At 46.7% G+C, this 23,831-nt stretch overlaps 1 protein-coding gene across 4 annotated transcripts in view; it reads left to right on the forward strand.

The window, feature by feature from the left end:
• The window catches only part of ARHGAP25 (Rho GTPase activating protein 25), an 86,878-nt gene that overhangs the window by 47,817 nt on the left and 15,230 nt on the right, over window positions 1–23,831 (forward strand). For 3 of the 4 annotated variants that reach the window (XM_032653083.1, XM_032653082.1, XM_032653081.1), the window contains exons 3-5: window positions 5–92; window positions 6,225–6,341; window positions 19,250–19,457. In XM_032653083.1, coding sequence (XP_032508974.1) covers window positions 5–92; window positions 6,225–6,341; window positions 19,250–19,457 — 413 coding nt within the window. The remainder of the gene's footprint in view (window positions 1–4; window positions 93–6,224; window positions 6,342–19,249; window positions 19,458–23,831) is intronic. The other variant, XM_032653084.1, reaches the window with a different exon arrangement.

Raw genomic sequence — 23,831 nt, forward strand, 5'->3', positions numbered from 1 at the left:
TCAGGGTTGCATGTATCTACCAGGGAGCACAATCAAGGAGATCGCCACAAACCCAGAAGAAGCGGGGAAGTTTGTCTTCGAAGTCATTCCAGGTAGGTGACGAAATGTGGGATAGACGTGCATCACGTTCCCATGTTACTTCTGACCCCAGAAGTCAAGGTTACATTCAGTGAGTCCGTCAACCAACCTAGTAAGAATGCATAATAGTTCTGTATATAGTTAATGGTCCCATACTAGTTCATTAACAACACGTGAACTAAGTGGGTGTGCATCCGTTTGAGCTCTGTAAACATTTCACGAGCACCTGCTTGGAGCCAGGTATCCACTAGGCACTGGGATACTGATCGGAAAGTGCATCATCCCTGCTCGCTAAAAGGAGCTCAGCTTTGAAGGCGAGTGGGACAATAAAATGAACAGTTAAATTATAAATTGAACCATGTGAAATCGCCATGGTGGTAGGTCAAAAACGGTCGACAGTCAACAGTCTCATATGGTTCATTGTGACCTATTAAGAAATGACAGCTCCGACTTCCTGACCACTTACTGCATGTCAGGCGCTGTAATTTACCTATTGCACCAGTTAGCCGCACACTGGAGGGTGTCTCTTTCTAATCAAGAGTTACCTTCCTCGAATGCATTTGGGGAAAGGGGAAGTTTGTCTCAGTTTGTCTCAAGGGGAGTTTGCTAGTGTCTGTGGAAGTCTGTCACACTGAGGCTCTCCTCCCTGTCTCTTGCTCCTTCACCAGCCCCCCGCAACCAACAGGAACTACAGAGCTGCTGGTCCAGCTATGCAGCCAGGTTGCTGCTGCCATGCTGACACGGCAGGGGAGACCAATGTCCCCTGAGTGCCCCTTGCCTTAAATTTCTTCTTACCTCTCACACAAGGCAGCTGTGTGCATAAGAAACTTGATGGCAAAGTCAGTGTAGCAGAGAGGGTAGACATGCCCCATCTGGAGCCAGCCTTCCCGGGGCCACATCCTGGCCCCGCCACTTACTATGTGTGCAATTGTGATCAATTATTTTTTTTTTTTTTTTTTTTTTTTTGCGGTACATGGGCCTCTCACTGTTGTGGCCTTTCCCGTTGTGGAGCACAGGCTCCGGACGCGCAGGATCAGCGGCCATGGCTCACGGGCCTAGCCGCTCCGCGGCATGTGGGATCTTCCCGGACCGGGGCACGAACCCGTGTCCCCTGCATCGGCAGGTGGACTCTCAACCACTGCGCCACTAGGGAAGCCCAATTATTTAATTTAATAATTTAATTTCTCTTTGCCTCTGTTTCTTTACCTGGGAAATGGGAACAATGATGATGGTAGTGAGGATTAAGTAAAGAAGTATATATGCCGCACTTGGTGCAGTGCCGAGTGTCTGAAGTTTTGGCAATAACTAGAGGAAATTGTAATGTAGAAACCAATCCCCAAACTGGCTCTGACTATTTATAGAAAACAAAGAAAAACAGGTTGGTTTTTTTTTTTTTTTTTTTTTTTTTTTTGCGGTACGCGGGCCTCTCACTGTTGTGGCCTCTCCCGTTGCGGAGCACAGGCTGCAGACGCGCAGGCTCAGCGGCCATGGCTCACGGGCCCAGCCGCTCCACGGCACGTGGGATCTTCCCGGAACGGGGCACGAACCCGTGTCCCCTGCATCAGCAGGCGGACTCTCAACCACTGCGCCACCAGGGAAGCCCAACAGGTTGGTTTTTTTTTTTGAAAGTTCAGCTCTTCCCAAGTGGCCCCCTCATGGGCACTCCCTTGCTTTTTCTCTGAGAGTCTATTCATTTTTCTTCCTCCTCAGAGGAAGAGCCTACTTTTCCAGTCTCTCCTTTCTGGGATAACCCCACCCTTTTCCCACGAGGTTTCTTCTATCCCTAGGATCCCTCTCCCAGCACAATTCAAGGGATGTGACCATTCATGATGACACATGTCCTCAAACCTGATTTTTCAATCCGGGGTGACCCTATTGAGAGCTCCAACTGCAAATTTACTGTGGACTTTGCAGTAAATTGAAGATTGCTGTTACTGTAGGATGAAGATTTGTCCTCTCATTGTCACTCACAGCTGTCTCCTGGGCTGCTGGGGGAATTCTTGGACAGATTCACACATGTGTGTACGTGTACACACACACACACTCAACTCATACGGACAAACAACAATTCTAAAGCAATAGTATGGCAGGGAACCATTTTCCTAAAGACACCGCCATTCTCAAGGCTCCACCTAACCTAAAATGAGACAATCCTTTATGTTATGATGTAGAGAATTTTCAGTTCCTCTTTTTGTCGTCCTCTTGTGCAAGACAATTCTCAGGGGCCAGCGCTGGCATCAGAAATGGCCTCCCTAATCGGGGTCCCCTCTCTGTGATCACCAGTTTTAGCTGCACAAAGGCCATAGAGAAGAATTTGGTTGTGGTTATGCTGTTTTTCTTTACTTGGAGCAGGCAAAAATTTGAGGCAAGCTTCTCCCTCCCTAACTACCTCAAGCGGAATAATTATCTGTTCTCTCACCCAAAGGGAGTCATCAGGGATGGGGGGGTTTATTCCTTCTGTAGAATAAGTAGCATTTAATTCTCATACTGCTGTCTGAAATGTTACACCAAAATTATTGAGCACCTGCTACGAGCTGGGCACTATTGTAGGAACTGGGGATCCAGCAATGAACAAAACAGCCTGTATGCAGCTTACAGTCAATGTGGGGAGACTGAAGACAAACCAAATAAATGAGAACATTGTACAGTTTTATTATGGGATAAGTATTATGGGAAGAAAGCAAAGAAAGAGAAAGTACTGGATGAGGTGGGGATGGCAACTGTTGATTTGTCATTTGAAATAGAGCGGGAAGAATAGACATCATTGAGAAGGTAACCTTTGAGCCAAGGTGGAAGGAAGTGAAGACGTGAGCCAAGTGCACATCTGGAGGAAGAACATTCCAGGAAGGGGAGCAGCCAGTGCAAAGTCTCTGAGCCTAATTCTTGTGTTCAGGAAACATCAAGGAGGCCAAGGTGGTTACAGTGGAGTGCTGAGAGGGGAGAAGAGTAGGTGATTTGGTCAGGGGAGGGCACAGGTTTTACAGGCACTGGTAGGCAAGTGGAAAAAGTTTAGTTTTTGTGCTAGAAGGATGAAAATCCATTGGGAGGTTTTGAGCAGAGAAGTAACGTGATCTGACTTTTGTTTTAAAACTCTTTTGAGTTGAGACTAAAAGACTAATAATTATTGTAATTATCCAAGTCAGTGATAGTAACAATGAAGGGGGTGAGAAATGATCAATTTCTAGACACGATTTGAAGCTAGAGAGGACTTCATTTGCTGATGGATTGGATGTAGGAAAGAGAAGTCAAGATTGACTCTAAGGTTTTCACGCAAACAACAGGAAGGATGGCTTTCCTGAGATTTGTGCGTGTGACCAGTTTTGGGTGGAAGATCAGGGCTTTAGCTTTGGACGTATTAAGTAATTAATTCAATTTTAATGTTAAGGAAACTAATGTTCAGGATAATTTAGCTACTGCGGCGATAGAGGTGATGATAGGATGTTAAGAGATTTAGAAAAGGGAGTCCCCACTCCATCTGGAGTGGGAGGGGGAGGTTTGAAGGAAGGGTCCTTAGAGAAGATAACATTTGCACTAGGTTTTAAAGGATGGATAGGAGTTCCTTAGGCAGGGGAAGAAAAGAAGGGAGGTTCCTTTCCGACAGGGGTAGCAGCCCAGTAGGTGACACAGGCTGAACAGACTGTTTAAGTCAGAGAAAGTACGTGCCTGAGGGCAGAGATGCTGTTCATGGGCTTTGTGTTAATGTCAGGCAGTTTCCCTCAAAGACAGCTCTTCCTCGCACCCCAATGTACCCAGACATTCATTTTTTCGAAGGGTAACAAAGAATTTTCAAATTCCCTTTGGTTCTTGTCTCTTGAATCTATCTTAATATTACCCAGCCTCACCTTCCTTACCCTTTGGGATGACTGACTTCTCAATCCATCTTGTCGTCAGCTCTTCTAATCAGAAAGATCAGTCCGTGGAAGCCCTGGTCATTGAGGAACATCCTGAGAGGTGGATATTTCTCAGTGGTGTTGCCATGATGGAACTAAAGGAATCTCTCAGGAATGAGAGAAAACTGAGAAGGCATGTTCTTGATAACGTAATAGACTGGAGTGTAGGCATGGTGGAGAAGGATACCAGATAAAATTTTGGCCAAGGTCAAATTTGAAGCGCTATGGGCTGGTGGAAACTATTGGGAGAAAGACCCATGGCCTTGCCTTGAGTTTGCTGGTAACTTACTGGGTACCAATGGGCAAGGCCCTTTGCACCTCTGGGCTTCATTTCCATTATTTGTAGAGCAGAAATGATGCTAGAGCTCTTCTCTATTACTAAAGGATGTTGTGTTTCCTATGGGATTCTTTAGTTCTGCCCTGAGGGCTTTTTACTGCCCATCCTACTTCTGGAAACACCCAGTTTCAGGATGTTCCTCAGTGACCAGCACTTCCATGGGCTGACGCTTCTGGGCAGAAGAGCTGATGACCCAGTGATAAGATGGATTCAGAATCAGGTTGTCTCAAAGTGTAAAAGAAAGTGAGGCTGGGTAATATTAAGATAGGTTGAAGAGACTGAAAACAAAGGCACTTTGAAAGTATTTTGTTGCTATGTAAGAAAATACAGGTTTGGGCCCAACTGGGCGGCTAGAACAGGGTCTTTTTTTTAAGCTTTTTAAAAGTTGAAGTATAGTTGATGTACAATATTATATAAATTACAGGTGTACAATATTATATAAATTACAGGTGTACAGTTTTTGAAGGTTATACCCCATTTATAGTTATTATAAAATATTGGGTATATTCCCATGTTGTACAGTATATCTCTGTAGCTTATTTTATACCCAATAGTTTGTCCCTCCTAATCCCCTACCCCGTATTGCCCCTCCCCCATCCCTCTCTCCACTAGTAACCACTAGTTGGTTCTCTATATCTGTGAGTTTGCTTCTTTTTTTGTTATATTCACTAGTTTGTTGTATTTTTTAGATATCACATATAAGCAATATCATACAGTATCTGTCTTTCTCTGACTTATTTCACTTAGCAAGATGCCCTCCAAGTTCATCCCTGTTGCTGCAAATGGCAAAATTTTGTTCTTTTTTGTGGCTAAGGAATATTCCATTGTATATATATACCACATCTTCTTTATCCATTTATCTGTTAATGGACACTTTGGTTGCTTCCACATCTTGGGTATTGCAAATAATGCTATGAACATCGGGGTGCATGTATCTTTTCAAATTAGTGTTTTTGTTTTTTTCAGATAAATACCCAGGAGTGGAATTGCTGGGTCATATGGTAGCAAAACAGGCTCTTTTTGAAGGAAATGCCCTGATATTTTGAGAAGAATGGGTTGATGTCCCCTAAAGCAATGTGAGATTTAATAGTATCCTGTAATTGAAAGGGATTGCTGTTATTTTCTTGTACTTTGTAAGACCTATGTCTGATGTGCCCCTTCTCCCTCTCCTCTCCTCTCTCCCGATGTTTCTCTCTTTGTCACTTTCTCTTATTCTTTCTCTTGGTCTCCTCTTCCCACTCTGCCCCCTTGTCATTTCTTCCACCCTTCTGTCCATTTGATAACACCAACCCAAGGCATACTGCAGATGTCTGTCTGCAATCTTGGGTTTAAAGTGAAAATGATAAAGAATGTCCTAACAAACTTCATTTGTCCATCAGCTATGTATCGAGAGCCTACCATTTGCAATGTCTTCATGCAGGCAGGAGGGCAGTAATCCTGAACAGGAGGCACAGATTCATAAGAAAGGCAACTCCCTCCTGAGTTGCTGTTCCCTCCTCCAACCCCACAGCTGAGCTCAGGGTAGCCTAGGAAGGTATCCATGATTGGCGTGATGGACTTAGGTTTCAGAACCGTATGGGCTGAGCCTGTCTCCTCTTGTACTGACACTGCCCCTTGAACTTCCTCTTAATTTTTGATAGGAAATGGCTTCTGTCCTCCATGGGGACAGATCTCAGCCCAAATCATCTCAGTTGCAAACCACCAAGTTCAATGATTTGTGTATAGGATTAGAGCTCCAGCAAAGACAATAAAGGTGCGTAGATACTCAGTTCTGCTGAGGAAAAGTAGATGCCTTTGTGCTGTTTGACTGATTGTTTAATTGGACCAAAGAAGCCATTCAGGCTCAGCTTCCCCTCACTGCCCCTTGCTCTGGCCCCTGACCAATGTATGACCTTCATCAGTGTTACTTCTTCCTCCAGCCTCATGTGACCAGAGTCGCACGGGACAGGACCCCTATGTCCTCATGGCCGGCTCCCAGGTGGAAATGGAGGAGTGGGTTAAATTCCTTAAGAGAGTCGCTGGCACACCCTCTGGAGGTAAGGACTCCTGCAGGCTTTCCTGGACAGGTGTCTGTGACATCTCAAGGATGGGAAGGAAGTAGTTTCAGACAAGAGCTTTCCTTGAACAGTGTTCAAAGAAGACCACCAGAGGGCGACTCTGAGGCCGTGCTCATTGCCAAGGCTCTAACTTCCCTCCCTGGGTGATGTCAAAGCCAACTCCAGATTAGCTGGAAGGACCACAAGCCCTTTGCACTCACCGGCAAATGTGTGTGATGCCCTGAAGCAGTCCTTTCTCCTCTCTGGACACAGTGCTCTCATCTGTAAAACGAACGGGTTGGACCAGCTGACCCCGGTTCCTGGCAGCACTAACCTTCAGTGGTACCAAGAGCCTGCCCAGTTATGGGGGTTTGGGAACCCAAGAAGGTTGATGGCAAGATCTATGCTGAAAGCATAAGTTAGGCTGATCAACACAGGAAACTAAAGCTGCTGTCCAGAATTGGGGTGGTCACAAGGAGGAGAGGTTCCGGAATTGTGTCTGCAGTCTTACAGGTACACAGTGAATTCAAGGTTGAACGCTTTTCTGGGTTACAAGTGTTTGAGTTTATAAGCTCAAGTTCAAGGTTACAAGCTCAAGTGTTTGAGCTCTCTGAGAACACTCAGTGTCGTGTCCACACTGCAGGAGGGCCCTGCCTGTGAATAACTAATGTGAAAAAAATCTGAAATTAACAAACAGGTGAATCCAGTATGTGTTTTTTCCTTTCCTAAAAATATGAAAGAACTGGTGACGCAATCTCAAGTGACCATTTTCCTTCAACTTTTTTAGGAACACACTCATTTGTGTCAACTCCAGGATAACGGTATAATTTATGATTATTTATCACTTATGCTGCCCGTTATTTTGAAAATGATTCGGGGGGTGGCTGTTATAGCTCAAATATTAAATATTTATTTGATTGCCCAATAATTTCTTTCAAAAATCATGAACATCTTAACAATTTTGTGGACATTTGAAAAAATATAGGAAAACAATCACTCCTAAAACTACCAGAGGTGTTTTTATATTTTCCTTCCAGCTGGTGTTCATATATACATACTTGTTTCTCAGGATGAGAAACACAGGATTTATGCAGTTCAGAACCGTTTATTTTCTAGCTTAATTTTCCCAAAGGGCTATAGAATCTTAATTGATAAATTTTATCCAAATGATGTTAAACAAGAAAGAGGTATTTGCTGGGCAGGTGCAAGCTACTCCAAGAAACCAAGGGCAGGAACTTCCAGGAGGACTGAAGGGACTGGGGCTGAGAACTGATGCTTCCCTGGGGCCACGCAGCTTCCCATACCACTTTTCTCTGCCTGCCTGTTTTTGTCTAGTTAACAGCCCTCTGGCGCTCATGCCTGTCCCAAATACTGCTGTGCTAGCCCCAGCTATCCTATATTTATCCCTGGAGTACCAGCAGAGGCTGAGCTCAGCCTCTAGTGCCGCCCCCTTCCAAACTCCTGGCTCAGCTGTGGTCAGGATCTGGGGCAGGGAGGAAGTCCTGTGGCCAGTGACCTGCCCGGGAGGGGCTGCGAGAAAAGAAGTGCCTTGGATGGGACAGCCTAATTTGAGTGCCTGCCTCATACAAATAGCTGCAACCTATTACAAAAAAGAGGGGTGTAGTTTCATTAACCATTTCCCAGTCCCTAAACACAGTATTTTTTATGGTGCTAATCAGGTTGAGACGAGCGGTTTATTTATTAAAGCTCTGTTATGTGCTGCTCAGCCTGGATGGTCTGACCTGTGACCTTCCTTACTGCCCTGGATTGTGAGATGGCTGACATTTTCTCTTTTCCCTGGTCCAGTGCTTTAGGCTGTCTGCAGCGACAAGGGTAGCACATGTCATCTAAATTACGTACCTGTTCTGAGCCAAAATGCTGTGGAGGGCTCCCCTGGTGGCGCAGTGGTTGAGAGTCCACCTGCCGATGCAGGGGACACGGGTTCGTGCCCTGCGGTTCGGGAAGATCCCATGTGCCGCGGAGCGGCTGGGCCCGTGAGCCATGGCCGCTGAGCCTGCGCGTCCGGAGCCTGTGCTCCGCAGCGGGAGAGGCCACAACAGTGAGAGGCCCGCGTACCGCAAAAAAATAAATAAAATTGCTGTGGAGGCACTGTGACCGGCATCTATGCCCCGTGTGGTGCTCTGCTCAGCCTTGTCAGGGTGAACCGTTGCAACGGTCATAACCCACATGGGGATTTCTCCCTCACCCCACTTGGAGGCCACCACCGTCAGAAGCAAGTCAAGCGTAAGTCCTGTAGGCAGAGGAAAGTCCAAGGGAGGAGAAATAAGAGTCCAGCACTATTTATGTATTCAAAGAACAAGGTTTGGATTTGATGTGGCATCTCAGATTGAACCAAAATCAGCGATCTCAGGATGAGAAGGCATTTTAAGACAGCAGAGTCCAGTCTGAGGTCTTGGGACACGTCAGACATTTGCTCTTCCTGTTTGTAAGTCAGGAAACTTCAGTCCTGAGGAAGTAAACGATTTGTCCAAGGGGCCCAGCCATCGACGGGTTAGGGCTGGGGCTCCTGCCTTTGGGGAGGCCCTCTTTCGCATTGTAAAGTGCCTCTCATCTGGGTCTACTAGATCGGCAGGGCATGCCCCCTCACATGCTGGAAAGTCACTGAGGTATGTTGCTGCTCTTTTTTCAGCAATTCATGAAACTTTCTATGACTTTTCCCACCCAGAACCTACCCACTTCTCACCACCTTTGTTACTTGCCATCCTGGTTGAGGCACCAGACTGCCTTGTTCGAATTGCAGCAGTGGTCTCCAAACTCTCTCCACGCTTCCAGGCTCACCTTCTTATAGTCTGTTTCAACAGAGAGAAGAGTGAACCTATTAAACCTGTCATCTCAAGACCCTTCTCTGCTCATCACTGTCTAATAGCTTGCTTTCTCTCTCAGAGGAAAAGTTGGAAGCCTTATAATGACTCCACACACAATCTGCCCCTACCCCCATGACCTCTCTGACCTTGTTTTCTAGAACCCTCTCCAGTGCTCATTTCACTCCAGCTTCACCAGCCTCCTTGCTCTTCCCCAAACACCCTAGGTACACTCCTGCCTCACGGCCCTTGCACTGGCTGCTTTCTCTGTCTGGAACCCTCCTTCCCCAGGGTGCTGCACGGCTTGGTCCCTTGCTTTCCTCAGGTCTTTGCTCAAACTTCACTTCAGTGAGCCTTCCCCTGATCGTCCCGTTTCACACTGAACCCCTTCCCCACCAAGTCATTCTCATGCCAATTCTGAAGAGCTGAGGCTTCTTCCTGCCCCGATTCCTTTTCTGGCTCCCCTGATGGGAGAGAGGGTCCACATGTTCCCCGTGGCATACCTAACTTCTTCCCCGCAGCTCCCCCTGCGTCCGAGCTGACTCTGGACACGCCTCTTACCTTGTCCGATTTGATTCTGGGACCAATTCCAGTGGGTGTGTGTTGGGGAGAGGGGGAGGGCTCCCCACACGTCTAAGCCATTCTTGGACACCAGCTCGGTGTTCTACAATTTAACTCAATTTTGATGCTATCTACCTGGAGATAGCTTCAGATTTCACAGGTTAATGGCTCAGTCCTACAAAACTGCCCTCATATGCCTATGGCAAGTCCAGATTGTACCCTGTGCGTCTAACCAACCAGCTACCGATAGGAAGTTCCACAACCCCCTCCTTGGGTTCAAAGAATTTGCTAGAGTAGCTCACAGAACAGAGGAAACCAGTTCACTTACTAGATTACTGGCTTATTATAGTAGAACAAAGCTCTGGAACAGCCAGATAGAAGAGACGCATAGAGAAGGTATGGGGAACAGGCACGGAGCTTCCATGCCCTCTCCCAGCGCCATTCTACCTGCACCTCCTTGGGTTCACCAACCCGGAAGCTCTCTGAACTCATCCTTTGGGGCTTTTCTGGAGGCTTTAGTACATAGGCATGATTGATTAAATCATTGGCCATTGACGATTGAACTCAATCACCAGCCCCTCTCCCCTCCCTGGTGGGTGGGACTGAAAGTTCCAAACCAATAATCACATGGTTGGTTCCCCTGGCACCCAGCCCCCATCCTTAGCTGGGATCCAAAAATTACCTCTTTAACGTAACGAAAGACACTTTATCGCTCTCATCACAGGAAATTTGAAGAGTTTTAGGAGCTCTGTGCCAGGAAGTGGGTGGAAGACGAAAAAATATTTATTATTATAAATCACAATATTGTACCTTGGAGAGCAGCTCTTTGGTGCATCTGGGTGTTCCAGCCTTTTCCTTCCTAGACAGCCAATTTCTCTCTCTCTCTCTCACTCCCTTTTTTTTTCTTTCTTTCTTTCTTTTCCTACCTTTTCTTAAGGGCCCAGCTGGAAAGGTTAGATTAATTTTTTCCCAGAAATTCTGGATGCAATTCTAGGTTGTCCCGAATTACGTAGGAGAAAGGGAAGGGAGGCGATCGCACCTCAACTTCAGGTGACTTGTTCCCAGGCTCCCAGCTGCCCACTTTCTCCAAACCACCTCCTCCTTTTAGTAAGGGGGCTCTGCCTTCCCTGGATCTCCGCATTGAAACCTGGTCTCCGTCCCCTCCCCAGGAGGCTGGCAGCCACCCTGCTAATTGTTACTCAAGCTGGACCTGCTTTGCCTTCTTCCTCTTGGAAGATGGCCTCTGAAGTTTTCCTTGGGCCATCACTGGGCGCAGAAGCACGGCACTAAATTATGCATAATTCTGCTCCACCCAAGCAGGTTGAAAGACCCTGGGGCAGGGCGCATGGTTTAAGCGTCTTTGTGTGTTTGCCAGCACTAGGTATGGATCATATAAATATGGAATTGTTCTATGCCTCAGGTTCCCTTTCTCCCTCTCATTTCTTTAGGTCTCTGCAGCCTTCAGAGCAAGATTTCACAACCCACAGCCCAGCGTAGCCTGTGGGAGTGTGGTCTCTGTGATTCACTGTGACCTCACGTGTCCTGCTTTTTCTCTGTGGCTAAATGGGACATTACGAGGGATGATTTTTATTTATTTTCAACGATTCCCTCACCTCCCTTCCCCTGAGATCCTAACACCAGACGGATACTTATTTAATTCATTTACTCAACAAATATTTCTTGAGCACGTGTTACGTGCCAAGCACGGCACCAGCACTGGGAGTACAACAATGAGAGAGAGAAGAAGAGAGAAAAAAAGAAAAGACAAAGTCTCTACTTTCAAGGAGATCACAGTCTAGCAGAAGACACAGAAAGGAAACAAAAACCCCAAGGAAAACCATAAAATTACAACGGCGAAAAGTACCATGAAGAAAAAAACTCATGATGATATGTAGGGGGAAAAAATGTCTTTGTTAAGAAGTTCAGGGAAGGCGTCCCTGAACTAGTGATGATTAAGCTTCTCTCTGAAAGGCCAGTAGAGGCCAGCTAGGCAGAGAAGGGGGAAGAGGAGCAGTGTCCCAGTCAGAGGAATAGCATGTGCAAAGGTCCTGTGGCAGAGAGGAGAATGGGCTCTGGAGCGAGAGGAAGGTGAGAACAGTGGAGATAGCTATGTTAAAGACATGGGTCTTCATCCTAAAGTGGCTTGGATGAGGGTGGGGGTGGTGGAGATGGAGAGAAGTAAACAGGCTTGCTTGTTTCTGTGGTAGCATTGCCAGGACATGGGAGTGAATTTGACATGGAAGGAGACTGTGGTGTCAAAGATGAGTCCTCCTTTCCTAGGAGCACATGGAAGGGTGAACTTGGTTGGCAGCATCACACTGCCCAGGACCCTTCCTGGCAGTCCTTCCCTGCCCCTGCCTATCCTGCCCATGACGCTGAGAGTCCATTTCAAGGCTCCTGGGCATGTCTAGTTGGCCTGCTGCACTTTTTGCTGAATCTTCTCAATGGGAGGGGGGAAATCCTCTCATTTTACCCGGCAACCCACCTCCAAAATCCTTCTCTCTGAACGCTTCACTGAGCCACATGCAACTCAGTCACTTCCAGGGGAGGGTAGGCCGGCTTCATCAGCGCTAAGTGAAATCCTGTGTTCCTGCCAGAGGCTTTGATATATGGAGCGATGTTGGTAAGGGCTGTGTGTGGGATTTTTCTTTTTTTTTTTTTTTAACCCACGTCCCTGGTATTCCTTGAATGGCAGTTGACAGTTCGTTGCTAAGTAAAAGGAGGCACTTATTTTTATTGCGGGGGCCTTGACAGCTTTATGTTCACTCTTTAAAAGCCAAGAGTCATGTGTGTAAAGGTGAGTGGGGAGGAGAAGTAGTGTGGGAAGGAGGAAGGGAGGGCCGGGGCAGGTGCCGACACATCCCATGGTTTCAGTGCCGGAATCAGAACCTGAGCAGTATTGGCAAGCATGTGTTGATCTGGAAGCAAGAGGGGATGGTTCTTGAAGCTTGGGGAGGAGGGAAGGTCTGAGCCTGGCCCAGCAGAAAGTACGATTCCTCGGCCCCCACCATGCCTCATATTCCCAGGATGCCGCGGTGGGAACTGGGCTGTGGCTTTCCTGCCCTGGCACTGCCCTTTTGCTGGAATTTCAGGAAGAAAACCCCCAAGCTCCAAAAGAAAGGTATTTCTTTCCTATTTTGTGATTCAATTCTTCCACGAAAAGACACTTCGCCCAGCTCCCCTTCCCTCTCCTGTCTGAGAGGGGGATGCACCTGGGACTGAGCCTCTGGGGACGGGGCCAGTGGGGAGAGGGAGGAGAGGGGCAGGGTGGGCTCTTGGTGACCTGGGCCGGACTGGAGGTGGGGTGGGAGGGGCTCTTGTCCTGAATCCAGGAGTGTTGGAGCGATGATGAAGTAGGAGCTACGTTAGAAGGGAGGTGACAGCTAATCTTTCTACTTTTGCTTACCGGAACCAACACGGTGTTCTGGGGTTTTCCAGCAAATCTGGGGAGAGGGCTTAAGAAGTAAAGAATGGAGGATGGCTTGTGAGTAGAAACGGCGCAGCTTACCCCTCTCTCTCTTCCCTTGAGCCTTGCTGCTGTCTGAAATTTCACCTAGACAATGTTATTCCACTGAGTTTAAACAAGAAGGATTAAAGTACTGATTTTAGAATCACAGGGCAAATATGACCTTGGACAGATTCCTAATCTGAGTCTCAGTTTTCTCATCTATGAAATGGAACAACTGTAGGGTTCTTACGAGGACTAAATGAGAGAACGTGAAAGCTTTTAGGGTAGTCTGTCATAAATTAGCTTAATTAATTAAATGTATTAATAATTAGATTACATATTATAATTAATTAAGATTTGTACCTGTTTAGATGGAAATGCGTCTGTTAAGGTGGTGGGTCCAAAGCGATGAGCAGTTCCGGGTGGAGGCGTGGCCGGCAGAGGTTAAAAAGGGTAGTAAGTAGGGCACTAGTTCCCTGAAGGACTGAGTGCAAGCTAGGAGGGCTTGGCACAGAAGGGGGAGCTGGGTTTCACCTCTCGGAATCCTTGGGGTGGGAAATGGTCGTTGAGTACCTGTCTGCCGTCTTCCTCCATCACTGGTCCCTTCCCTAGTTTCCCTGGATTTTTTTGGTTCATCTATTCCCTTATACTTAGGCTCTTTCATGTCCACCCAGGGTCAAAGGGTAGCAATCAGGATCCACAAGTCAGCGGTAGGTAGAACTCACGATTGGGTCTTTGGAGTTCCAGGGATATGGAGTTCATCATATGCGATGTGAGATGAAAAGTGACCATCCCTGACCTAGACAAACTGAACAAACAAGGATGCCCTTTCTCTCATGTTAGAAGGGACCTGTGGGTCCTGATGTCTCTAGAGCAGGTCGTGGTCATTTCTTGGTAAGAATAACTTGGACTGATTTCTAGGCTGGAGATGGAAAGTTTGGAACCTTTGACATATGGGTGATATTTAAAGCCGTGAGATTATGAAGTAGATGCAGATGTAGAAGGAAAGGCCTGAGACACTGCAACCTTTAGAGGACAGGGAGGAAGGAGGAATCATCGAAGGAGGCAGGGAACGAGAGGCCAAACAAATAAATGGAGAACCAAAAGTCACGTGGGAAACTGTCTCAAGAAGGAGGGATGATTTGCTGGGTCACATGTTGCTGATGGAGCAGTTCAGATAAAGACTGAGAATTTGACCCTGGACTTTAGAAATGTAGAGGCCATTGATTTCTTTGACAAGCCCAAGTTTGAGGAAGTGCTGAGAAGAGTACATTTAGGAGAGGAGAGATGGGCAACAGGAGGAATGGAAGACAGCAGGTAACATCACTTTGAGGACGAGTCTGTCGTGTGGCAGGTTCTGTGCCAGGAGGTAAAATTAGATGGTGAGCCAGGCAGGCTGTCTGCCTCTGAGGAGCCCACAGTCCAGTGGAAGAGAGATGCTTAACTAAATCATCATAAAGGGACACGAGAAGCGATGAGGTATGCACAGGGAACGCCATGAGCACAGCAGAGGGAGTAACCAGTTCCCTCTTAGAAGAAGGTGTTTGAATTCAGGCTGCAGGAAAATCAGGTTTCCAGGTGGGCAGGAGGGAGGGCTTTTACTCCAGTGATTTTTTGTTTTTGTTTTTTGCGGTACGCAGGCCTCTCACTGTTGTGGCCTCTCCTGTTGCGGAGCACAGGACACGCGCAGGCTCAGCGGCCAACAGCTCACGGGCCCAGCCGCTCCGCGGCATGTGGGAACTTCCCGGACCGGGGCACAAACCCGTGTCCCCCGCATCGGCAGACGGACTCTCAACCACTGCGCCACCAGGGAAGCCCCTTCACTCCAGAGTTTTTAAGAGAAAGACTATTTTTCCTTCTTTCTATCATAATCTCCAGCTACCAAAGAAGCTGGTCCACAGCAGACGCTCAGTCTATATTTGCCAAATGATTTCATGAGTTCCAGTGGAAGGAATTTGCAAGAAAAAGAACTGCAAAAGAAACCATTACAATAATGTGGACAGTATGGACGAGGATAGAGAAGAGAAAGAGTTTAAAGGGGATTTAAAAGGTCCTGATCTGTTAAGAAGGAAGGAGGGTTGTTGCAGATACTTCGAACGCTCACACTTTTGCTAACTGGGTTAGTTGAGGGCGGGTACCTTGCGTTAATGGCTTTGTACTCTCAAGGTCTAGGAGAATGCGCGCTGCTTGACTGCTTGATTGAAGGCTATTGCCTGTGGGGAAGTGTGTAGGAGAAGCAGTGATATGGGAGAGTTGGGGACGGGATAAGAGTGAGATTGGAGAAGACAGTGGGAGAGCTGCCATCAGATGTTGGGCTTATAGGCTCAGAAGAGGGACAGAAAGAAATAAGGGAGATAGAGATGATAGAGAGAGAGAGATTGGACCAGGTATGCAGATTTATGTGTCAGTTTATAGGTGATATCCAAATGCATGGAGTTGCATGAACTTTCGCAAGGATAACATCTAGAGGGAGGAGAAGTCTGAGTCGGAATGCTAGGAAATGACACACTGAAGGGGCAGGTGGAGGAAGGGCAAGTACTGGAGCCTGCAGAGCAGCTTGCAGAGAGGTGAGACTAGAATGAGGGTGGACTGTTTCACAGCCACATAAGGAGAAAGTCTTGGGGAAGGAAGGAGAATCAATACCACAGAGTCTTCAGAGAAGACCAGTAGAGTGTGGAATGAACATAGGTCAGATCTGGCCATTAGGAGGGCACGAGAAATCTTAGTGAGCAGATTGGATGGGAAGATGCAGCTTGTGAAACAAGGTTGAGATGGATTGAGAGTTTACATGAATAACAAGGGAAACAGTAGAGGCTATGAGGGTGGATGACTCTCTCCAGAAGTAGACATGTTTTTCTATGAGCATATTGGTGAAGAGAAGAAAGACAGGTATTAGTTGATTGCATGAGAGCAGGGGTGGGAGATGATTCTTTAATAAATTGGTAAAGATTTAGACTCACATGCTCTTTCAATCTAAGATATAATAGAGGAGTGAAGACCTAGGAGAGGTGAAAAGGATGGAACCCACAGTTCAAGAAACATCATCTTAGAGGAAAGCATAGGGTACTTTTCTTCCCCTGAGAGAGGACAGACAGACGGACAGAGGAGGAAGGATAGGAGAGGCAGAGACTGGAGACCGGGGGGCTCTCTCATGATGCCCTTCATTTGGGGAGAGAAGCGAAGGAGGAGACAAGGTCACCTGCTGAGGCAGAGGGGAGGGGATGGCGTGGTGAAGATTTGGACTGAAGGTCTTGTGGAGATCGGTATTCTCTGTACCTCTGCGGCCTGAGAAAGGCATGGAGGGGGTGGTGGAGATGCTGGACGGAAAAGGAATGTTGGAAAATGAGTGTCTTGGGGAGAATGACATTGAAAGGCCTGACTGTGGACATGGGAGGAAGAGAAGATGAACACAGGACACGGCTGAGAGACTCGGTTGAGGAGAAAAGCTGGTGGGCTGGCTGTGCAGAGGGCTGGAAGAAGGAACTTGATTCCAGATCGTCTGCCTTGGGACCTCAGAGTTGGAGGTCATGTTTGATAGCTCTGACGTCTCCATGACGGTATCCTTCTCCATGGGCATCCAGTGGGCTCCTTGAGCCCAAGTTTCAACTGCTCTGAAACACATCTGCTACTCCCTTTGAGGTGCCCTCCCTGGACCCCTCAAAGGGAATTTTACAAATGTCTCCTCGTCTATGTTTTGAGTCAGATCATTTTAATCATTTCCTTCCAGTTTGGTGAAAACAGAAACCTAATGCTGTATAGTTCCTCACATCCTCTAACTGTTTCTCACTATTTTGCATGGAGTCCTTTCATTTTCATAACTTGGTAGTAAGCTAATTGAAAGCGAGAACCACATCTTCCAGTCCCTCCTTTTCTGTATAACCCATTTCACGTGACCTGCTGTTAACACATGCAGGGCACTCAATAGATGTTAGTGTGACGCTGAATTCATTTACTGATGGGGGCCCTACTATGGTTTAAACTATAGAAATGCCCAAATTGTCATGAATCACGGAAAGCACTTGCTTAAAGATGACATAATTCATTAAGTAATTCAGCAAAACTGGTTGACTGTCTACGTTGAGCCAGGCCCCATGCTGAACAAGATAATGACAAGAGACCCCTCCCCATACTCCCGGCCTCAGGAAGCCTACAGTCTTGCAGAGGGCACAGTACTTACAAATGACAATAGCACAGTGGAAAAGGGATTGGGGTATTACAGAAGGGATACAGGTGCACAGAATGGCAATGGAGCCCCTCGGGCTGGGTCAGGGAAAACTTGGCAGAGGTGATGATATTGAGTCGGGCCAAGGAACACATAGAATCTTAGTAGACAGGGAAGGGAGAGATAAACAGACTGCCTCAGCAAGGGCATGAGGGCTAGAGAGCACTGTGGGCTTTGAGATCATCAGGTTGAGATGCCAGATCAGGCAGAAAGGTAGGTAGGAGCCAGTACAAATGCCAACCTGGTTTTCAAACTTTAGCCACAGAAATATTTAAGCAAACAGTCTCACTGGAATGCTGTAAGGAAAACAGACAACAACCCAGCAGGTCAGGTTGGGAGGAGGGAGGAGGGAGGCCCACGTGCTCAGCTCCTCTGAAATGCTCTCACCTCTCAGCATCTGAAGGGCCTCTGAGGAACCCCTGGAGCTTTGAAGGGGGAATGTGAAAATCGCTGCTGTGGCAATTGGGGAAGAAGTGGGTGACTATTAAAAACAAGGACAAACGTGCTCAGGTAGACCAGTTGTTTAAATAGCAGGAGGGTTTTGAACAAGTACAGGAGAGGAGACCACAGCAGGGGGAGGTGAGAGAGGAGTCCAGCCTGGCCTAGGGCAGTGGGAAGTGGGGAGGACATGGTGGATTCCAGAGAGATCGCTGCAGCTCTTTACATGTGGCATCCGCGTTAATTAGAGACTGGATAAAGGGGACCAACCAGAGAGAATCATGGGGGAAACTAAAGGGCTTTGGGAACAGTGTCCTAGCGACTGGCGTGGTCAGTGTAACAGAGCCCTAACTATGCCAGAGAGAAAACCAGGCAGGACAGAGCTGAAACCATGACTGTCTTCTGAATCTCCAGGACATAAAGGCATGAGGCCCTGGGGCCCTATGGGGCCCAGCCAACCAGTGTCCTGATTTATAAACAAACCTTGTTACACTGATGGGGTGGGGAAATTATAGAGCCAAGTGCTGACAGGGCTCAGTGGAGATGGTCCACACATGCTGAAGGGAGGGAGGGAGGGAGGGAATTACACTGAAGGCAGTGTAATTTGGAAAAATATTTTTAGAAAGCAATTTGCATGCTGTAGTCGTTAAAATGTTCAAACCACTTAAACTAGTAATTCTACATGTGGGAATGTAGAATGCCCTAAGGAAATAGTCCAAAAGAAGGAAGAGCCTAGGTTCATCCATCCAAATGTTAATTAATCAATTAATTAGGAATTATACATTGCACTATACATTCCAGGAACTCTGCTAGGGGGGTGGCCATGTTCGCTCGTAATAGTAGAGCCCGGTAAACAACGTAAATTATTTAAAATGCCGCAATGGTTTAATACAGTATGAGACATCCGCATGATAGACTATTATGCTTTAATGCTACATGACACAAGCAGAATTCAAGATGGCCTGCTTGCTTCTCTTTAGTTTACTACCTGGGCTTGAATTCTGATGGTACTGTGTCCTGGCCCCTGACCTCGGCAAGTTCATTAGCACCTCTAAGGCTCAGTATCTTTCATCGGAAGGCGGGCACAATGATGTCAACATCTCATGGGATTCCTGTCAAGATTAAATGAGAAAAGGTGTACAAATTTAGCACGATTCCTAGCACAAAACAAGCACTCATTAAAAGTGAGTTGTTATGTTAAATATGATAAATGTGGACAAACAGAAAAAGACTGACAGACTGCTTCAAGTGGACCTCCCCCAGTTTATAGCCCCAGGAAATATTCTGTGTGATTTGTCTTCTGTGTCTTGTTTAGTATCATTGCAGAAAATCAAGACATAGACAAAGCACTTTGACCTATCAGTTCCTCCAAGGGAAGTCGGAGTGACGGGCAGGCTCTGCTTTTTTCTCTTCCCAGCGGTGTTCGGCCAGCGCTTGGATGAGACCGTGGCCTATGAGCAGAAATTCGGCCCCCACCTGGTGCCCATCCTGGTGGAGAAGTGTGCCGAGTTCATCCTGGAGCACGGCCTGAACGAAGAGGGCATCTTCCGACTGCCTGGGCAGGACAACCTGGTGAAGCAGCTGAGAGATGCTTTTGACGCAGGGGAGCGGCCCTCCTTTGACAGGTATGCAGTCCTTGCCTCGCCTCCCCTGTGCCCTGCTTGGCTGACAGGACCTCTTTCTACCAGTTGAGCTATGGGACTCGGACAGGTGCTTCCAAAAGCCCTGGTTTGCAACAGAAAGAACCTTTTGTTTTGCTCATAACTCAGAATTTGGGAGCCTGGAACACAGTTAGAGGGGCATTCTGGTCATTTAGGTGAGAGATGATGGAACTAGAACTGGGGCCTTGCAGGGCAGTCAAGGGGTGTTTAGGATATGGTGGGAGGGGAAGGGTGGACCAAGGGAGGAAGATGGGACTTACCTCAAGGCACGCACTTCGGAGCGGACGAGGGGTGGAGAATTGCCGAGCTGCCTGTACCGACTCTGGGTGGTGGATAAGGCACCATGTCCATATCCAAGGGCTCCACGGTCTTCCTCAGCTTTCCAGAAATGGCCAGAGCTAGGACTTCTTGTTAACTTGGGCGACCACAGTTCTGTGCACCTCTGAACTTGGTCCTGAACCCTTTGGGAGGGGGTGCATACCGACATCTTGGCGTTCTCCCAATCTCCTCCGTGGAGGTTGCCCAGTCCTGTTTGGGGCATTCCAGACGCAATGACATTTCTTCCACCATCCCCTTCCCGCCCCTGCTGCTGCAGCCACCCTGCCAAGGTTTCCTTCTCTGCCCTGCTCAGCGGGTACAACCGCCACCCGACATTGTATACTTTCTGTCTGTTGTGCAATATTTGCCCCAGTTGCCTGCACGTGCTTGTCCTGCTGGCAAGAAAGAGCCACTGTTGTTTCCAAATCGGCAGCCCATAAACCAAGATTCATTGAGACGGGCCTGAACTCTTCCAGTTTCCAAAGGCTGAAATCCCCCCAAGAGCTTATTTACGATAGAGGACTCGGGCTGATCCTGGGAAAATCGCGAACAGCTAAGTGCGGTGCTGTGTGGAACGTCTCACCCTCCCTCTCCCTCACCTCCCACTCCAATCACCAACGATGCCCACCCTCCCTCGGAAGCATCGCCGAGACCCGTCTGTTTCTCTCCATTCTCGAAGCCACTGTCTTAGTTTGGATCACCATATGTCTGTCTTTGCTGCCCTTGGCATGCAATAGGTTGATTTATCAAGGTGCTGTGTTGTATCAGGAAAGGAACAGGTGAAGATGGTACTGGAACTAGAGCAGGTTATGGGCATCAATTTAGAGAGATTTCAGCGGGACCATAAGTCACATTTCATTATCGGGTACCTATTCAATCAAGTTCACTACCTTTATATTCACTTTTCTTTTTATGGTTTTAACTAGCTTTATGTTGATCAAAAAATACAGATGGGTTGTTGCTAAGGCAATGAGAACAGTCAGCCAGGAGGACGAGAGGTGATCGTGGGGATTGCCAGACACCTGCCCAAGGCTTGAGCTTCTGCATCTGTAAAGTCAGCCTAGGTGGTAGACTTGGAGTCTTTGATTCTGTGAAATATTTGGGGCTGGAGGGAAGAGAGTTACTACACCTTGTCATGATAGCTCCACCCTCTAGAACTGAGGAAAAGAGTTACACATCCAGGTAATAAGAAGGGTGGACTGTGGCTCTTTGGAGTCCTCCCAGGGATGACTCTTGTGTCCACGTGACCCTGTGTGGGTGCTCACCTAGATCCTCTACATAGGTCATGTATGCAGTTCCACCAGAGATCCCCCAAATTGCCTCACTAGAATGAAGAAAAACCAAGGCGCTCTTACTTGATAGATTCTACTGGATGTATCTGGCGCTCATTAAACATATAAACAGTATGGGATGGATATCCATCTACTGGGATGGATACTGCCAATACACGATACACTTCCCATACCTATATTTCTGTGAGAAAAGGACATACATGCCACATTATAAGGTCAGTGCTACAAGGGAAGAGTAGGCAGACCACCTGGGAGACCCTGGCTAATCTCTGATGGGTCAGGCATTGAACTCAGAAGTTCATATAACCTCATATAGGGATGTTCCATTAGGTTGGAGGAAAAGCAGACTCAGGAAAAATCATGCTGGAAACTTAGATTATAAGCATGACATCTGATCCAGCTCTGTTACAATGGGGGCACAAACATTAAACCAAAAATGTAAAGACATAACTGTAGACTTTCCATTGTGTTAAATGCCAAAAAGAAAAGTAGATGGTATTAATACCATCTAGTTTTTCATTTCATTCCATTTTTTCATCACTTTTCATCTCAACACGAGGCTTTTTGACATGGTCTGCTGGATTAGAATGCCCCCCCCCAAAAATGACACTTAAGCTGAGACAATAGATAAGCCTGAGGACTCAGCCCCAGACCAAGCAGCATTTTCTTCCCCTGGCAAAATAAATTGGGAAGTTTTCTGTGGTTTGCAATATTCTATGATGATTTAGATGGCTAACTGTGTTTTCTGGTGATAATTTTGAAGTATCACTCCTATATGTGTGGTTACAACCCCTCTATCTTTTCTAATGTTGGCTATTAGGTTCTCCTGATTGAACTCTCTATAGAGTTTGTCTTTTTTTTATTGCTGTTTCTCTTCAAAAGTTTCTGGTTCTCGATGTATCATCTATGCTGTTTTTCTCATTTCAAATTCTTTGTTTCCCATATTTGTTCTGTGGGTATGTTTTGAGTGTTGGGGGCTGTGCCAGTGATGGACAGTGCATTGGAGAATGGAGTCGAGGAGCCAGGAGGCCAGAAAGGGGCTGGCAGAATCCTGGCAAAAGACCATGGCCTTCTGGAAAAGGACAGGACGTGAGGGCTAGAGGGATTCCTGGGACATTTGCCGAGTAGGATTAGAGGATGTGGGGTGAGGAAGAGACTTCAATCAAACCTGAGACCCTGGACTCTGATTAAGACCACTGGGTGGACCGTGATGCAGAGGATTTGGGACAAGGAGATTTTAGGATTTAGGAGAATGCTGCCCTGCAAAGTGTCAGCGGCAGCTGTCCTGCCATTTTCTGGGGAACTTCTCCTGCATTTTGACGAGAGGGCTTTGCCAAGGTATTTTTAGGCAGTGACTCAGCAGGGAAGGCTTTTCCAGGAATCCCCACTTAAGTGAATGGTCTCCACCCCGCGATTTCCTGAGGGCAGCAGTGGAGCAGAGGCAGGGCTCTGTGCAGCTCAAGTTTCTCCTTCGGAGGCGGAGTTCACAGGCTGCAAAGTGGGGAACGTTTCCAGAAGACAGTTCCAACCACTGGCTGTCAAAAACCAAAAAGAAAACATTTACATGAAACGTCAAGATAGAGAGCTCCACAGTCAAGCCTTGATGTTCTGGTTTCTGAGGCCTCAGATGCCTGCCTTCTTCTCCTGCCCAACTCCACCCCTCCCGGCTCTCTTCCAGGATGTGATCCCACCCAGCCCAGCCGCTTCTATGTCCCCATTGCTGAAGCCCAAGAGCCACTCAGATCAGCTGGACCTCTTGCCCCATCACAGCTTTTCAAAATACTGCTGGGAGTGTCTCTTACAGATACCAGTTTTTCTTTTTCTTTCTTTCTTTTTTTATTGAAGTATAGTTGATTTACAAAGTTTTAGGTGTATAGCAAAGTGATTAATTTATATAAATATGTGTGTGTGTATATATATATATATATATATGTATATATGTATATATGTATTCCTTTTCAGATTCTTTTCCATTGTAGGCTATTACAAGATATTGACTATTGTTCCCTGTGCTACACAGTAGGTCTTTGTTGTTTAGCTATTTTATATATAGTATTGTGCATTTGTTAATCCCAAATTCCCATTTATCCCTCCACCCCCCCCCTTTCCCCCTTGGTAACCATGTTTGTTTTTCTATGTCTGTGAGTCTATTTCTGTTTTGTTAATAAGTTCATTTGTATCAAATTTTTTTAAGATTCCACGTATAAGTGATATCGTATGATATTTGTCTTTCTCTGTCTGACTGACTTTACTTAGTATGATAATCTCTAGGTCTATCCATGTTGCCGCAGATGGCATTATTTCACTCTTTTTATGGCTGAGTAATATTCCACTGTGTATACATAGCACATCTTCTTTATCCATTCACCTGTCGATGGACATTTAGGTTGCTTCCGTGTCTTCGCTATTGCAAATAGTGTTGCTATGAACATTGGGGTGCATGACCAGTTTTTCTTGATATGAAATAAATATTCTTCACTAATGAGTTTCAAGTATATGGTATATTCTGACTCATTTTCTCTTATAGAGCTGCGGAATAAACACAATAGCTCCATAAACCAGGGATCAGCAGACTTTTCTTAAAGGGCCACGTATGAAATATTTAGGCTTTGCAGACCAGACAGTCTCTGTTGCAGCTACTCAACTCTGTTCTTATACCAGAATTCAGCCAAAGACAATACAAAGATGCATGAGCATGGCTATGTTCCTATAACACTTTATTTATGGA

The sequence above is a fragment of the Phocoena sinus genome, chromosome 13 (genome assembly GCF_008692025.1).
Source record: "Phocoena sinus isolate mPhoSin1 chromosome 13, mPhoSin1.pri, whole genome shotgun sequence".
NCBI lineage: Eukaryota > Metazoa > Chordata > Mammalia > Artiodactyla > Phocoenidae > Phocoena > Phocoena sinus.